The sequence below is a fragment of the Athene noctua genome, chromosome 4, assembly GCF_965140245.1.
Source record: "Athene noctua chromosome 4, bAthNoc1.hap1.1, whole genome shotgun sequence".
Classification (NCBI taxonomy): domain Eukaryota; kingdom Metazoa; phylum Chordata; class Aves; order Strigiformes; family Strigidae; genus Athene; species Athene noctua.
In genome coordinates, this window is record NC_134040.1 from 9,343,138 (window position 1) to 9,361,619 (window position 18,482).

The 18,482-nt window shown below is 43.8% G+C and overlaps 1 protein-coding gene across 4 annotated transcripts in view; it reads left to right on the forward strand.

Moving 5' to 3' along the window:
* The window catches only part of FGFR3 (fibroblast growth factor receptor 3), a 57,826-nt gene that overhangs the window by 18,475 nt on the left and 20,869 nt on the right, over positions 1-18,482 (forward strand). For all 4 annotated transcript variants that reach the window (XM_074904377.1, XM_074904379.1, XM_074904380.1 and 1 more), the window contains exons 3-5: positions 3,799-4,062; positions 8,482-8,535; positions 14,516-14,685. In XM_074904377.1, coding sequence (XP_074760478.1) covers positions 3,799-4,062; positions 8,482-8,535; positions 14,516-14,685 — 488 coding nt within the window. The remainder of the gene's footprint in view (positions 1-3,798; positions 4,063-8,481; positions 8,536-14,515; positions 14,686-18,482) is intronic.

Sequence of the window (18,482 nt, forward strand, 5' to 3'; positions counted from 1 at the left end):
GCTCCTTTGAACAGATTAAAAATTGCCTCTTTCTCTGTAGCATGTTTGCTATGAGCAGCAGTGATGATACTGCAAGTGCTGATCTCCATCACAAGTGTCTCTTGGTGATTCTCAACTCACTACTGCTTTGGCTAAACGAATAAATGGTTGAACTTCAGTCACATCTTGGGAGCCCACAACCTAGATTGCCCCCTCTTTAAGAACCCATTAAAGCTGCCAATGCATTAATCCTTGCTCTGCTGGCAAGTGACAGAGTGGGCTCCTGTTAACTCCCCAGTAATTTATACCTATGTTTACTGTGGTTTTTAAAAGATTCTGTTAATGTCAGTTAGATCCCGGGGGGGGACCTTTGCTGGGGGGGGGGGGGGGGGGGGGGGGGGCGCTTTGCAACCTGACTTGCAATAGAAATGCTTTAGGAGGGTTTTGAAGGATGTGTGGGGATAGCTGTTTGCCAGCAGCAAGAATTGTTTTCTTGGGACCTGCGGCTGAGGTCCAGAAGATGTGTGTTCAGCCCCAGTAAATCCAAAAACCAGCCTTCCCACAGTGCTGCTTTGCAGCAGGAAGTTTTCTGGCTGCCTCAAAGATGTGTGACCTGATGGAAGAAGCAACTGTGTCGGGAGAGCTCAGAGCCTGCTCCCCTATACTGGTTTCCTTATGATTTAGCAATGGGAGATGGCAGAATAAGAGGGCCTCAAACCCTTGCCTAGGTCTCCAGGAGGGCTCAGCCCATCTGTGTTAAACCCTTCCCCAGCACAGGCTGCACACACAACTCCTGCCATTTTGTTCACACCAGGTGGTTGGAGAGGTGGACAGTCTGATGGTTGGATCCTTGGCCTCAGAGGCAGCAACTTCATGTCTCCATGTTTTGGTGTCTCTTTTTGATGTGTTGGAAACACCAGGCACTTGTAGCTGGAAAGCAGGAAGATGGTGCCGGGCTCTGGGCACCCAGTGGGAGACATGAGCTCTGGTTCACTGCTTTAAACTCCAGCCATTCTCAGCATGGAAATGAGACTCTCTCTGCTTTTGGATTTATCATTGTATTTGTAAATTATGTGAGGAATAAGAAGAGTAAAATTTTGTTCCCCAAGGTCACAGTTGGGCAAAGTGCTTAAGCACTTAAATGCACATTTAGGTACTTTGTGGAGGTCTCCAATTTGGGTCCTGTTTATATGCCATAAGCATATAAACTGAAATTTGAAAACTGCTTAAAGAAGTGAGATTAAAACTATTAGTAGCATTCTCCTGTTAATTCACCACTCCATCTTTCTAGATATTACTCCCAGTCAGTAGGAATAAAGTCACTAGGACTGAATTTTGCATTTAACAGGCATCATGATATCTGCTGGAGACCAGCTGGGGAGACTGAGGGCAGAGATGACAAAATTAAGTTGTCAGAAACAAGAGATGATGCTTCTTTCCCCAGAAAAAGCTTCAGATCCCAGTTGTTCTGCTCCAAGTCTAAAGTTAATTTTCTCTTAATTTCAGCATTCTCTAAATATATTTTATAAATATAGTTTGTTACTTTGTCATTAACCCAGGTTCATCACAGTTTTCAGAAAAGAGTGATTTCCTTTTAAATGGCTAAACAGTACAGTTTGGCTTGTGCTTAGTCTGGGCTTGTTCCTGTTTGGTACGTTTACGATACAAAAGCCAAAATATACAAGTCTTGATCATTTGGCAAACAGCTTGGGTAAAACTGTGTATTTTGTATGGAGGGATTGTGCAGCTGCGTGGGGTTTGTTTTCCAGTAGATTAAATTAGCAAGAGCTTCCATCAGAGTCAACAAACAAAGATCAGTACCCAGTCTTGCAAGTGCAAAGCTGTATACAGGGCTTTTTAATTGGAAGCCAAAGTTGGTACCATTGAAAAAAATCCTTATAGGCTAGAAAAAGGAAGGAGAAAACCTGAAAGGAACAGTTAAACCAGAATATTTCTCAACCATATTTTCCCCAAGGGTATATCCCGGTTGGGAAGACACCTTGGGTGAACACTCAGTTTTGCAACAGGTGCTGGTCTGATAGGAAGGAGGTGCTGGAGCTCTGTCTTCTTTTCCTTTTTACTAAAAGTATATGCTTTCAGGGAAAATCTTTTCATTATAAGGAGAAAAAAACCCAACACCCTAAACCTTTGACTGTACGAATACCACAAAATTCTGGCCAAAACCTAAAATATTTGAGTTGGAATTGCTGCCAGGGTATCAGAGGAAAGGTTCTTTGTAACCCCAATGAGTGTGGGCTTTGCCTCCTGTGAGACGATACCTCCCATGAAATACCACATTTCCAGGCCTGCAGGATTCTTTATTTCTACCCTGCAAGGCTATTGACTGAAACATTCTTATATTTTTAATTTTTACATTTCCACAAGAATAAAAAATTGCATGACAGGAAAAGAAAAGCATTACATTTTTCTCTTATTACCTGCTCCAGCTCTTTCACTTAATGGCAAAAGAGCAGCTTGAAGCCAATGCCACATCCTCAGGTATTCTGAGCTGCTGTAATTGCATTGGTTTTGCAGTCAAATTGGAATCTATGAATATGCTTAAACTGCAAAATTAGGATTTCTATCCATATCTGATTACTATCAGAGATCAACTCAGGCTACTGCATTTGGATCATAGGATTAGGTTCAGATCTGTTTTGAATTACTTTTTACTTGCTAATTATGTAGTCATAGCACCAAAGTGTCTTCGTCATGGAATAGGATCCCCCGTGATACATACTGTACGAAACCAAGAAGACTTGTGCCTGGTGGAGTGTACAGCTTCAGAGCCAGTGCAAGCCAGAAGACAGAGATAGGCAATGCCAAGTGCAAATGTTGGTTAGCACAGGGTGGGGAGAATGGCAGCCTTGCTGTTGATCAGCTGTGTTGAGGGCAGCTGTAGAGGGCTAATTCTTTTTAGTAAACTGTGTTAAAGGATGAATAAATCATTCAGTGTCAAGAGTGAGTTCATATGTAACTAAAATGAGCCTGAGGATCATCAGACCCAACGTTGCCCCATGTTCCTCCAAGCGGAGACTTCTGAGTTTGAACCTTTCCTTGTGTCGTTATCCTATGGTAAAACAAAATTCTCCAGCCTGCAGCAGAGTTCACTGTCATCACTCATGGAACAAGCTGCTGCAGCTGGTAGATAGAATGAAGAAACAGGGATTTCAGCTTTCATGCTTGGTCTTTGGTTTTGCACATTATTGCAGAGTAACTCCAGCAGGGAGCTAGTGGTGGGTTCATTTCAGCTATTCCAGCTTGCATCTTCTGTCCAGCCTTCCCCCTTGTTTCCTTCAGCACACAGAGGTTGCCTTTGGGCCACCCAGAGCCACTTGAGAAATTGGGTTTATCCACATTCCCATTCCTTGTACCCCCTCCTTTCTGGGTCTTGCAGGGATTGTGGACAGACTCACAGGAATAAAGAAACTGAGGCCCAGAGACTAAACTGAACTTTTCAGCACATGCTTACTTCCTTATGCCACATCACCCTCCTGTGCAACACTGGGTGTTGCAATGACCCTACCCAGAGGTCTGTGCTGTTTATTGTGACCCACCTGGTGGTGTGGCCGTGTTTTGGTCACTAGAGGGTTGAAGCCATCCTTGTAAATCAGCCAGAGACCTGACTGTAGTGTGCACAGCTGTCTTTCTGCACTACTACCTGCCTGGGGCAGGCAAGGCTTACCCCTGGCTAGGAGGAGCTCTGGACACATGGAAGCATCAATAGGGGAAATATAAGATACATTTTTTTTAAAATGCTCTTTTATTTTTTGACACCTGCTCTTATTTACTCATTTCCATTTCTTATTCCCTTTGCAGAATACTTGAGGAGCGAGACCGCCTTTCTGGAAGAGTTGGTGTTTGGAAGTGGAGATACTATTGAACTTTCCTGTAACACACAAGGCTCTTCTGTGTCTGTTTTCTGGTTTAAAGATGGTATCGGGATTGCACCTACCAACAGAACTCATATTGGACAAAAACTGTTGAAGATAATCAATGTGTCATATGATGACTCGGGGCTGTACAGTTGCAAGCCAAGGCATTCCAATGAGGTCCTGGGAAACTTCACAGTCAGAGTTACAGGTACGTGCAGAAATACAGCTGTCTCAGTGACTTCTTTTTTTTTTTTTTAACTTTCTGCCCCTTCACATGTTCAGCACAGCTGGTGCTTTGCAGTGTTCATCTGTTGTACTTGGTAGGTCTCTACCTCCCTGGTAACTCCTGGCAGTGATTAGACTGGCAAAACAAGCCAATTGAGGAATGCTTCTGTGTCTATACCAAATGTTAAAGCTGAGATGTTAAATGTAAAAAATGTTAAATACTGAGACAGACTTAGTCCCAAATCCCCCTTAACAATCAAATAGATGCAGCGCTACATGTGCCTTTGAAGTCTTCTGTGAGTGAACTGTGGCTCAGGGAGGTTAAGTGACTTTTTCCACTTTATGTGACATATCAGTAGAAAATTGTATGTAAAGGCTGGAGGTTCCTGAAGACTATTTTCCTATTGTAGCTGATAAATCTCTTCCCTCCATCCCAGTTATTACATATTACTAGTTTGTTTTAGATATAACTTACCTGTGAATTGTATGTATCTCAAATATGTGCTTCATCAAAGCTACTTATTGGGATTCATATATTGCAAACAAGTGCTTTGTTAGGAAAGCACACACTGTCATTTGCTTAGCCATATTTTCCATGATTGGGACAGTAGGAGAGAACAGCTACAAGCAGTCCAAGCCTGGATCACTAAACAGAGAGTAGCAGAAGTATCTGTTGTTCCCAGATAGCTAACTGCTAACTGTAAGATCACCTCCATGATTTCAGGCTGCTGCATTGGTAGATAGATACTCACCACTGTGAGCAGATAGAAAGCCTGCCGATCACACAGATTAAAAGCCTGGGTTTTCAGAAGCATTAACCCCTCGTGGATCTAAGGTTTTGAAAATTTTCCTTTGCCCTTGCACTTTTCAAACTTTTTCAAGCATCCCTGAACAGTAGGCCCTTGCCTCCAAAAGTTGAGTTCCCTCAAAAAGTAAGAGGCTCTGCCTGAAAACCAAGCACAGAGATGTTTGTGATTGTAAGTCACATCCACTCCATAAAGGGCTTTCTCTTGCCAGGAATAGGATTTTGTGTGAGAGAATCAAACCATCATGAGAATAAAAGCTCATTTCAACAAGCCTTCACCAACATCTGCTTTTCATTGAACGTTACTGGAGATTGCTGTGAATGCTTCAAGGTCATATCAATTAAATGGTTAAAGAAGTATTTGGCCCTTGAAAGGCTTTCTTTAACTAGGTACGATTATTGGACCTATCCAAGGAACTGCAGGTTGTTAGAAACATTACTCTCTTTTTTTTTTTAAGTGACATTAAAATGCTTTTGAGTTCAAGGGGCAGCAAGAAGGCAGAAGAGGGCAGCTGGTTACACGCTCAAATGAAACAGCTGCCAGCCCCGAAAGTTCGTAAAGTGAGAAATTGTTTTTAATAGTGGAAGGGCTGATAATCCTCAGCTTTTAAAAAGTTTAAGCCCCTGTGTTTTTCCTCTTTGCTAATAATAGCTAATAACAGCTTAAGAACAAGCGAGTAACCTGAACCTGCTTTCTGACAGCATTATGAGTCTTTGATTCTATTAGCCCACTGTCATTACCACCAAAGTGCTGGTAATGTGGGAGTCTCCATTTTAGCTGTCAGCAGCACTTGTTTTAAACTTTGAAGCCTTGCTTTTTGTGGCAATAGTGGTGCCTCTCGTATGTTCAGAAATTTCTTCATAATTAGTATCGATCACTCAGTGTGGCACTGTGGAGAAGAGATTGTTATCAGAGATTTGTGGTTTGTGTTCCTACTTTTTAAAGGTCCTGCCAGCGATCAGCTCGGGTATCTGGTCAGGTGGTATCTAATGTTTGGGTCTGGAGTTGTTCTCTGCATTAAACTGGTTTAAATCTGTAGTAATGAACTGGAATTGCTCTGATCTGTATTCTTAAGTGAGAAGAACTAGGCTAGGTGTATTCAGAATAGCTGATACACACTTAAGTCCCATTTTGAGAGATGTTTCCAAATTCTAGGAAGGTATTATGATTTTCCTAGCAGGTCCGTGAGTTTTGAGTCTGCAACAAATTGGCTCTTCTGCAGCGACTCTCAGTGTGCACAGTGAAATGCTTAGTGCTGAAGGTAGAGCAAGGAGATGCTGGAGCTGGCATTTCAGGGTTGAAAACCAGGTTGATTAATAGCAGGGTTTGATCTCTTTAAAAATGCCTCTCTTGACAGACACAGGCTTGAGTGTTTTGCTAGTTCCAAAAAGAAACGCACTGTCCTCATAAAACCTGAGCACTTGAAGAGGATCACAAGTAGAGGCTGCATGCCCAAACTGATCTCCAGCCCTGTTGGCAGAAGATCCATTTCTGCAACCATTTCACACACAGGCCTTTGGATTTAGTGGCCAAGCAGCACCACTATGATGAGCATGGACTGGAGGCTGGTACCTGTGAAAAGAGCTTTCAAAATGACCAAGACTAAGCTCTTCAACACAGGTGACTAAAAAAACTAAACCTCTTTCCATTCATAATTAAAGCCCTTCTGGGAGTGGCGTCTAGTAGTTCTTGCTGATGCCAATAGTCATCAACTTCTGAAAAGGATTACTGTTTTAGTAAATGATTAACAAGTAGCTTACAAAGTTTTGGTCACCTTTTGAAATAAGTGATGTTCTAGTAACCTGAATAGGACAGTATCTCTGAACTGGATATTTGGTCTGAAAAACGGCATCTCTCATCTGAAACACAAGCAAGGTCAAAGACCCTCAGTCTTGTGGAAATGTTTTTGAATTGGTATAAAAATTGATTCTGCTCCTCTGGTCACAGTTGTTTCATTGGAAACCAGGAGTAATCTATAATCACATGTTAATATGTGGATAACCAAATCTGAGAGTGCAGGGGTGAGAAGGTGCTGGTTTCTCTGTCGATGCTGGTGGGGATTTGGCTCAGTTTCTGCCTTCGCCGGGACTTGAATAAACCTGCTGGTTCAGCCAAAACACCTAAACATCCCCTTCACTTTCAGCAACCCCCGTGGCATTTCCCTAGTTCTGCTGCCAGCGGGACCTCAACCGTGGATTTTCAATTAGATACGTGCTTGAAGTCTTCCTTGAGACTTTGCCAAAGAGAAGGTGCAAAGCACGATGTGCCACTGCAGTCTAAAGCAGGGAGATGATTCCTGTGTTGCTTGCTCCTATAGATGGTGAATGTGTTTGGAAAGTCCTGCCAGATTCAGCAGAGAAGTAGTATTTGTTGTTACTTTTCCCCTACCTGTTTTTTTTTGGGGGGGGGGTGGGGTTGTTTTGGTTTTTGTGTTGGTTTATTTTTTTATTATTATTTTTTTTTATTTTTTTTTATTTTTTTTTTTTTTTACCTCCACTGAGCTGGTCAGAGAACAGCAGAAAACTCAAGTGCGTCTTGAAATGAAGGAGGTGCTGCCTGGCTTGGTCTGAAGTCATGCTTTACATTTCTGGCCACATGCTGAACACTCAAAGTTTCCTGTTTTCTAGCATTTAAGGCCAAGTTCATTTACCGCTGTCTCAGAGTATAAAGGCTGCTGCGTTGTTAGCGTTTTGCTGTTACTTAAAAAAGAAAATTCCTGGAGATTATATGAAGTCAGTGATGCTAAATCTTCCAGACACTGAATTGTACTAAATCGTGTATACTAAGTCAAACACTAAGCTGCTATTTTATCATGGGATTTACATTTGCAGTAGTCGTTTGGGGGGGAAGAGGGACTTCATTGTGGACAGCCTGGAGAAAGTGAAGTGTTAGACCACATGAAGAGAAACACCTCAGGATGTTTTGGAGAGACACAGATGGAAAATTCCCACCTGATAACCTGTATCGAGTTACAGCCTCGAGGTGCCTCTGCAGGAGGAATATAGCTGAAAGGAACTGGTTTATGGAGTAACCATCAAAATGTCGATCGAGAAAGAGGTTTGATTGCAAGGGGAAGTTTTAAAAGCTTTGGTCTGAGTGGTTGAGCAGGGAGTTAACGAGGGGAGACGTAGCAGGGGTGTATTGAGTTAAAAGTAAAATGCAGGGAAAGTGAACTAGAGATGCTGACCTGTTGTTTTGAGACTTGGTGAAATAAAGTCTTCAGAGTGAATGCTAGAAGAGAAAAAGAAGCGGGGGAGAGCTTGTTCTGCAAAAACAAACTTCCCTTTTTGGAATTGCTTTTGTATTTATGAGGAGAAGAGCTCTTTACACAGTATTTGGCATTGAACCCTGGTCTCTGGTGGCAGAGCACTGGCAAACTCATGACACCTCTCTCCCAGTTCAGAAAGCTCCTGGCCAGTTGTCCCTGGCCCAGCAGCATGGGAGGGATGGGGTGGTGAAGCTGCAGGGAAGGGTGACCCATCACTTGGATGTCCTCCCTCACTGGAGCCCACTGTGGCACCAACAGCCTTTGTTCAGTGTGATGTCCCCACCTGCCATCCTCTTTCTTTTTCACTTCTTTCTCCTTTTCCTCCTAGATTCCCCTTCATCAGGTGATGATGAAGATGATGATGATGAGTCAGAAGATACAGGTAATTTGTTTTTCTGGGATACAGAGGCCTTTTCTTTCAAAGAGATGTGGCTCCCAAGTGGAGCAGCTCATCTGGATGTTAGCCTTGTCGGACAGCAGCTCTTTCTCCATGTTGAAATCAGTGACCATGATCCTGTTTATCTAAAAATTTAGAAATAGCTGCCAGAGTAGTATCGCTGCTATAATATCGTACAGCTGTAGTAGTGTATTTTTTTTCTTTAGACTTGAATTCATGATGCATGTAAATCCAGACAAACTCACAATTTTTGTTTTTACTACATAGACATTACACCAGTTTTACACCAGTGCAAACCTTGTCCTGCTTTATTTTCAGCTGTTTTGATCCTGGTCCTTACCAGCATCTTGGCTTGAGTCAGAGCATAAAATTTATGCTAGCCAAGGGCCAAATTGACTGATGCTGTAAGCGGGAGGAACCCCTTTGGCTTTACTGGCTTTTTCTTTCACTCACATGGGGAAGGGAGCCCCAGGACGGAGCCTCTCAGTGCTTTTACTCTGGATTTCTTTCAATCCCAGTGCTTGTTTCTTTAAGTGCAATAGCATTAATCAGGATCATTACATGCTTCAGAGGCGTTAGTGTTGTGTTTTATTATGCTCTTTATATTTCTGCAAAGCAAGCTGCCTGTGTGTATGTGTTTTTAATAAATAAATGTCTTGCATTTGAACTCCCAATCAGCTATGTACATTGGCAGAAGTTCAGCATGACTGGAAAATTTCTCCTGCCCATAGCGTTGGACATGCAGGACTGTTTAAAACAGGTCTCCCACTGTAATAAATTCATACCGCTGTGTCGTGCAGTATGTGGACAGTAATGGTGAGTTATGGTGCCAGGTGATCCATCAGCAGCAGTTAGTGGTTTTCTGATAGCTCCTAATTAAAGGCCGGATCCTGTGAGGTGACAGGCAGCTCTGCAGAGGTGCTCAGGGCTCCTGATACCAGTTGAAGCCTGGTAGAGGCATAGGGTGGGTCAGGCTTGGTCAGTATTTGTTCCTGCTGCAGTGCAGCTTCTGATGAGCACAGTTAACCCTTCTTTACTTTTTTTTTATGTGGTTTGTAGTAAACTCCATCTCTTAGCAAAAGGTATCACAAAACATCAGCTGGTTTATGGTACTGAAAGACACGTTTTTCTTCACTGAAAAAGAAAGCACACATTTTGCCACATGTATTTATAGCCTGTAGTCTGGGTCTTCTTGACTTCAAGGCTGTCTCATTTTTTAGACACGAAGGTAACGACTGGCTTTGCTTAAAGTTCTCGTTACACAAAGTTGGATTATCTTCTGCTTTAAAAACAGTTGATTAGCTTAACGTGCCATCACAGTGAAACATCATGACGTGAATGTGCTTTATGTTGTTTTGACATCAGACCCTCCGCTTGAGCTTCACAGATCTTCTCTTCAGTCTGGGGAGCCATATTGTTAACCCTGGCACCACCACCACTGGGACATCCCACCAGGGACAGGGGCTGCAGGACCATCCTGGGCAGGCGGATATGTGGGTGTAGCCAGTGCCATGTCCTGTGGACAGCCCAAAGACCTGTGTCCTCCATCTCTTCTGGCAAAAAGATACCCTACTAATGAGGTGTATGAGCCCCTGCTTGGCCATCAGACGTAGCTATGGTCAGTAGTTAGAGGAGTGAAGGCAATAAACACGCTTTAATGCAAAAGAAAAATATAACTATTAGTTATTCATCTTTAGGGGGAGATAATCCATCCAGGACTGGCTTATTGACTGTTGCCGTATTGTGCATCACTGAATAAAAGCCTTGTCTCCTGGCCCTTTGCAATGATAAGTTAATTTTCTGGCTTAAATGTGTTGTTAAGAAAGTTTCTTGTCCTCATAGAGAAGAGCTTGGAGAGCTGATTCCAATAGCATCATGAGTTTGAAGCCGATCTTGTTAAATTTGGGGTTTTGACCCAAAATTATTGAACAATGGGAGCTGGCAATACCAAAGCAAGAGAACAAGAGGAAATCTGTCCTAAAAGAAAGGAGTGTTTGGTGCAAAAACTCCTGGAGAGCACTGAGTCGGGCCCTCCACAGGGAGTGCCCTGCTTTGCTCACCCTCTTTTAAGCATCCTCTCCAAAGGGCAGTACAGAAACGGGGCGGCATCCCTTAGGGTTGGGCAGCAGAAAAGAAGAAAGAGAAACTTCAGCAGCTTCAAATCATCGGCCTGTTTGTTGCAGCCTTGTCAGAAACCACGATCCGCCTTTGCAAAAAGAGGCTTTCCAATACCTCTGTTCTCTACAGCTGTTTTTCCTGGCCCTGAAACAAAAACAAAACTCCCTTTTCACACACTGCTCTTCTGCCCCAGTGCTCCCTACCCCTCTGTATCTGTTTGTTTGGAGCCCCCGCTGCGTAGCCCCAGCACCTTCAAAGAGCCCCTATAATCTCCAATTAAATCTGGCTGTGTACTCAGAGGCGTCAGCTGGGGAAATTACACAATTAGGGTTGATTCTGTCTGCCGCAGAATTTTGTGGCAGCTCCTAATTGCTAAATGAGTGCTCGGCTGTATTAATTATTCCAAGTATTGCTCTCAGTTTTTTTTAATTGGTCATTCCAGTCAGATGGGTGGCCAGTGTCTTTGACGAACAAAATGGACCGTCGGGCTTAGTGTTTGATGATGGGAAAGGACCAGTGATAATGTTTGCGGGTCCTTTTTTTTTCACACCTGCACATGCAAAATCATTGCTTGTAATTAATTCAGAGAGAGCGGGTCTAGAATTTTTTCCTGTCTTTCATCCTTCCTCCTTTCTTGCTCCCAAAACTCTCTGGAGTTTTGCAAGCTTTGCTTGAAAAGAAGAGTTAGCAACATTTTCACCCCCTTAAAAAGCAGTAATGAAAGGACTCTGGGGGCACAGCAAACCAAAAGCAGTGATGTTTTGTTCACTGCCTCCTGTGAGTGAGAACAAAGGCACCATTTTCAATGCGTAGACACTTTCTTCCAGTTCCAGTTTGACTTGAGAGCGATGCCCTGCTTGTTTGAATCTTGGCACATTAATCCAGGAGTGCCCAGCCTGGGTGAGCCCCAAATTGCATGGAAGAGCACCTAAATAGAGGGAAGGCACTCAGGGAAGAAGCTGTGTCTAAATGCAAGAGGGAGGAGCAGATCCTGCCTTTGCTCCATATGGAGAATATCCCCAGCTGGAAACTTTCCTGGACCCCATCTTGCTCCCCTCTGATGTCCGATGGCAAAATCCCCCTTGGCTTCAGTGGCAAAATTTGCAGCCAGTGGGTTGATGGGTCTCCTGTGAGATTCAATCTCATCTTTTGAGTGAGAAAACGTGCTGAAACGTCACTCTGAAGCTCACGCAGCCGGTGTGGAAAGGAGAAAATCCCCAAGAAGCAGAGTGCATGGAGGAGCCCGGTCCTGGCAGGGCGGCCATGTGATCTAGTTACACACCCCATACCTGGGTGAGTGTCACTGGCGCCATAAAATGGAATTTATTGTAGGCAGATATGTTAATCAAACAACAAACAGCAGGTTATTCGACCGCTCTTCTCAGTGGCAGTGAAGGAGGACTTTTCCATCCATGCCTGGCCTTTCCCTGAACTCTCCCCCATAGCCCTTTTAACCTCCTGTAAAGTCCCAGGGAAATCAGGGTGCATTGCCAAAAGGAAGTGTTCAGCCAGAAAGTATCCTATGCTTTGGAAACTGAGGACCAGATCTCTCCCAAGATGGTTTCTGCAGCTCCCTCCTCTTCAGCCTTCCCAACACCACTCCAACTGTCCTTCTCCAAATTCAGCCCCCTGCTACTGCTGCCTTGGCTTTTGCCCACCCTTTGCTTGGTTTCTGCCCTTTCCAATGTATGTGATAGCAGCATCTTCCTTTAACATCAAGGCCTGCTCTTCCTTTAGGGGTCACACCCACTCTTAAAACATTTTTTTGAATATTTTCCCCTTTTTTTGTGTAGTTCTGCCATTTTTTCTAAGCTTGGATGTTGAAAGGTAGATGGCTACATGATGTCCCACTTTGCATAGCATTTGAGGCCTCACCTGGATGTTCTGTGTGTTTACAGCAAAGTTTATAGCTGGGATTTTGCAGGAGCACAGGAATTGCAGGAATTCCTCCTTTTGCTTTTGTTTGCGCCAGCTATACTCCTGTTCTGGTGCCATCTGGGCAAGAAAAGGGCCTTAAGCAGTTTCATTGTTTAAAAAATGAGGCGTACACAGCATGGGTGAGCACCAGATCCCTCTGATAGGTGAAGCTGACTCTGATAGGCATCACAGTGCGTTGTGCAAGGCAGTCTGAGGGCAGATGCAAGCCCTCAGTACTGGCTTTCCCTCCCTGGGATGGCATTACTGAGGTATCTACATCCAGCCGTGAAAGCAGATGAGACATGAGAGAAATGCCCCCAGTGGGGCTGTCTCCGGCAAATGGAGGGCCTCCTGGATGTAGCTCCTGAACATCCAGTTCTTCGTGGCCAGGTGGGCTTTGCAAGGAGCAATGGGGAGACGAGGGACCATGTGGAGAATGTTAGCAGGTGCTAAAAATGGGTGGGTGAATGAATTGCTTTGGCTGAGCTATATGACATTGCCTGCAAAATCCTTAGAGATGAGATGCAGCAGGCAGCCTGCATGTGAGATGCTGGGGACTTAGACAAAGGTGGGATCATCACTGACTTACCTGGAATTGCAATGGGATGGGTCTTGTGGAGCCAAACATGTCAGGGCTAAGTACATCAGGGAGCAGCTCACATGCACCTCAGATACCCAACAAGAGAGAAAGCTTTGTACACCCTTCCCGTTAAGGGGAATAGTATTGCAGAGGCTTCGGAGTAGCACTGAGGTGGGGCTGTGGTGCTGGGTTGTGTTTCTGAGCACCGCTGTGGGAGGGGCCAGTGGCAGTGCTTTCCCAACAGCTGTGGTGGCCATCATGTTCTCCAAGGCAGTTCTTGAAGGACCAGCACCTTCAGTTTGTCTTGGCCAGAAGCACATAGGTTTCTGCAACCGGTAGGTTTGTATACTCTCTGTCTGTGGGTGCTTCCTTCCCATCTGGAGGAGGTGCTGGTTAAACTCCTTGGCCTCCTCTTGGCTATTTTGCAGCCCAAATGCTGTCTGCCCCCATTTCCCTTTGGCCTCACTGTGAAGCACACGGGGCTGGGGGGGCTGGATGTGGCCCCCGGCATGGCAGGGCAAACACTCCACGTGCAGCTCTGCAGAGTTTCCTTAAGCTGAAGGGAAAGCTTGGGAGGCTTTTTAAAAATCTTTCTTTCTTCCTTCCCAGTATAATGAGTTTGCTGCTGCTGCCTTAATTTGGAGTTAATATGTAATGTTTGTAACACAGCCAAGAAACATCGCTGTACTTGAGGCAGATTTTAAAAAGTATCTCATGCTAGCACTGGTGTTTTAAAACTTATCCCTGTTCAAAGGTAACATGAATCTTTAAAACTAAAATCACTTGTACTTAAAGAACATAAACATGATAAACCAGTTTGGCACTGGCTTTTTTTGTCTTTCTTTCCTTTAAGGAGGCTACACTGCATTTGTGCTCACTGAGGAGCAAAATTTTCCAGTGCGCTCAGCTAACACTTTTTCTCTGCTCCCTTGCTGGCCCATTAACATTTTTTTACAATTCCAACATCTTTCTGCTCTTCGTGCTTCTTGGCTACTATTGTCCCATAGGTACATCTGTATCTTTTTACATGCTGAGGCCAGGTTCTCATCTTGATCTGGGATAACTCTCCTTGTTGATTTAAAAGCAGCTACTCTAGATTTATACTGGCATTACGGAGACAAGAACCTGGTCATGAACCTTTCATCACAAACCTAAAATGCAAACACCCTGTCTACTTCTATGAGAGTCATATAACTGGAAAGCATTTCTGTGTCATCTATCTTAACTGCAGCAGGTAGCAATTTAACTGTCACTCTGCACATGCCAAAGCCTCATCAAAAGCATCTGCTCACCAGCTGATATCCTCTGTGTCAGAAATGGGCCTGTTCAACTTGGGCTTTCCTTTCTCAGGTGTCCCCTTCTGGACCAGGCCAGATAAAATGGAAAAGAAGCTGCTGGCAGTTCCCGCTGCCAACACCGTTCGGTTCCGATGTCCGGCAGGTGGAAACCCAACTCCTTCCATCTACTGGCTGAAAAACGGCAAGGAGTTCAAGGGAGAGCATAGGATTGGGGGCATCAAGGTAAGGCCTTGGTTTGAATCTCTGTTTTTATCAGGAGTTTTCTACTGACTGTAGAAAACTGTATTTCACAGAGATTAACATTTGTACATGTAAGAGCACAGTCCCAACTGTGTGGCAATGGGGGTGTCTCTGGTAGCCTTAGCAATTGCTTGACACGAAGTGTTAAAAAGGGCTGCTGTCCCTTGGGATTGAGAGCTAATTCCCTCTGAGTTTGTCTATAACAGTCATTCAGGGACTAGGTAAAAATGAGACTGGGTTTATGGTTGCATGGTGGACAGTGATGAGAAAGCAGGAGCAGAAACTTCTGTCCTAATTTCTGGAGATCAGCTCAGGGTGTCGAGACATGTTAGAACAAGCTGTAGCTGCTCCCAGCTTTCAAGGAAAACCAACTCTGCATCCTTTGAAGGTGTGGGGAGGACCTCACCAAAGAGCTGGACCATCGTTCTGGTGGTCATTAACATTCTTGTGGTATAAATTACTGACTCTTGGTCAAGTTTTGGATTCCCTTGTAGCCAGAGTAATAGAATCTGCTTCTTGGCTTCTTTCTTCTCCCTTCTTCCTTTCTACCATGAGGTGTTCTGGAAAATGCTCTGCCTTGTGTCAGAGATAAGAGCTAGGGGACACAAAACCCCACTGCACTCAAAATATTTAATTAGCCAGAAGTTTCTGTGCTTCTGTATATGACGAATTATGGCAGGATTTTAACAGGAAAATCAGCTGTTCCGATTTTGTTGTTGTTCCTTTGTCACCTTAAGGTCACAATCAGACTCCTTTCTGGTTTTATTTGGGGAGAATAAAACTGGCAACAGCTGATTATAACAAAACCAGCATAGCAGGAAGGACCCTTGAGTGGCAATTCCTGCCTGCACTCCACCAGCTGTGGCGTATCCCTGAGCCACTGCTAAGGAGAGAAGGCGATTTTTAGGAAGGCACTTTCATCAGTACTCTGAATAGCTCTGTGCTAATGCCTACCACATCTGTAGTATTTTGAAAGGGGGCTCGGTATGCAAAGCGTGCTGGGCTCCAGAAACCAGAAAAGGATTCAAAAAAGTCTTCCCTCCCTGCAGTTTTGGGCTGTTTCTTTCCTGTTAGCTCAGACCTGTTCCTGAAAGAGCCTTTTGTGATTGCTTCAGTGAAGCCTTTGAAGCTCCCTACTCAGTCCTGTCCCTGCTCCAGCCTGGACAAGGCTGAGGACATGCTCAGGTTTGGGATCTCCTGAAAAGTTAAGGAGGGAAAAGAAGTGAGGAAGCAGCTCCTGTGGGTAAACAGCTTTTCAGCAGATAACATTCACAAAGCACAAGCATCTTTTACTAATTGCAGGCTGCAAGGATCATCATGAAGTGTTTTCAGGCTTGCGTGCGCCGTTCGAATGGCTTTTTACAAAACTATGTGACATCAGCTGCACTAAATTATGCTTGCAGAATAAAATCTAAAGCTGAAAGCAATTCCCCTACCCACTTCCCAGTGGTTTTAATCTATCCGTGAGTTTAAATTGACATGTTTCATCCTCTGCAACACGGTAGTGAGTCTTTGGCATCGCTGTGCTTTGTTTCTCTAGGGGCACCTTCCAGCAACAAGCCAATGCTTAAAAGAGCTATTGAAGGCAATGTCAGGCCAATTACAGCAAGATTGGTTTAAGCTCTCTATCTGTCTAGGTGTAGTTCTTTGTCCCTTTCTTGATATAAAGACATCTTTCTCTGTAATTTTCCTTCCCTTATTTGCTTGCTTTTGTTCTTGAGCTGTGATTAGATGTAAGTAGTCTAATATAAATCTCATCCAGTATAAATATACTGATAGATATCAGCTGAGATTTGAACCAGAAAAAGAGATTGAAAACCTGCTCAGTATCTCATGTATTTAAGATTTAAATTCCCTGTTACAACTTAACTTCATAACAGGATTAGGCAGCTTGAAAAGAATGGGCACGATCCAGATCTGGCAGAGTTTGGTTGGCTTACTTCATCTCGAGATCTGGTCTTAACCCAGAAATCCTTGAGCTGGGAATGTTCTCGTTTCTTTTCAGTGTGTGGAAGTGTTTAAATGTTGATTGTGAAAGGTCTGTGGTCAGCAGATGAAAGCTGACCACTCTTCCACTTCTGCCTCTTGCAAATGACATTTAGATCCCATGTGATTGCCCGGTGTAAAGCCTGCAAGAGAGAAGGGCGAGTGCTGAAAACATGAAGTGCAGGCTAACCTAGTTTTGTTACAGTTCATCCTTAAGTGGTAAAGAAAAGAAATTCATATGACTTATCATATGAAATTTCCCAAAGAGCATTAATGGTTAAATCCTTGTTGGAATCTTTAATATTGTAAGCCTGTGTGTGTTAAATGACCCTAGAAGGGAAGACTGAGGGGGAGGGGAGATAGAGGATTATCCCTTCCCCAGACCGTTGCACTGACTTGCATACCAGTCTGACAAACACGGACTGAGGTTCCAAGCGTGTCTGCAAATGTTTGTTTCACAAGGAGCCAAGAATGACAACACCAGAGGGATTTCCAGTATCTCACCCACCTGATTAATGCCTGCACTAAGTCACTTAATGTTTCTAGTGTTTTATTGAGTGCGGAGACAATTCTAACTTGGGAATGTCCCTTTTTATTATCCTTTAAATCTAGACGCCGTTGAACCTAAAAGAAAAGTCTTGTTGCTTCTAGAAGAGTTTCCAGACAAGTTTCCATGAGTCTGTGCCCCCAGGTTCTCCTCTTTGTTCAGGGTCCAAAGTCCCTGTCACAAACCTGACAAAGAGAAGTTCTTTGAAAGTGCATCCTAAGTAAAACACCTAATTTGGACCTGATTTTATAATACAGGTCAGACTAAGGAGTTGTCCATGTATCTGGATCTCCATTTCCTTGGGGTAGCTCCTAGGGGTTCCAGATGCAAATGCTTTGCAATGCTGAAAAGTGGATTAAAATAAGTCTTCAGGCACAACTGTGAGACAAGCCAGTATGGAAATGAGCCACAGAGCAGCCACAAATTTGCATTGAAACTTCCTTGACAGTCTTGTATGTTCAGCTGTGAGCTCAGGGTCCAGGCTGTTCTCAGAGCTCCTCTTACCCTGTAATTGCCGCACTGTTGCAGAGATGCACCAAGTGGGATGTTGCTTTACAAAAGGTGTAATTCTGGTTCTGCATTGAGCCCCATCTGTGCTGTCCTGGGTGAGCAGAGGGTGCAGTCAGACCTGGCCAGACATCTGCAACAACCGAGATTTCTGTGCAGACGGTTGTTTAACCACAGCCTCCTATTACCTTTAGAACCTGAAATGAAAAGAAATGTTATATTCAGCAGTCTCTGAAAAGTGGGGTGTTCACCAGTGCTGTTCTTGGGGATGCAAAGATCTACAAAGCTTTGTTAAAATTACTTTTGCTTGCTTATCTTGCAACTAAGCTGTCTAGTCCTATGACTTTAAACGTTCTGTTTGCAAAATTCTGGCTGTAATTGCAACCCAGCCTTTTAAAGGAGAGCATGTGGATGCAATTTATGTGTAGCAAAAGAGGTTAAATGACTTCATATTTGAGTTCACCTGCTGCAGCAACAAACCTCCAGGAGCAATTACGCCCTTGTTTTCCATCAGTCCTTGACATTCTGTAGCACAGCGTTATTGTAATCTCCTGCTTCTGTGTCCTTGGAGTCACCTTCAAACTGTTTAATAAAGTTAAATGTTCTGTTCTGGGCGGCAGAAGGCATCAAATTAATATCCAGAGATTTGGAGAGCTTTTACATGCTATGCATCCTGAAGTCATCTTTGTTACTGTTGGTTGCTTTCTGTATTAATTCAAGATTTGCTTTCCATATCTGT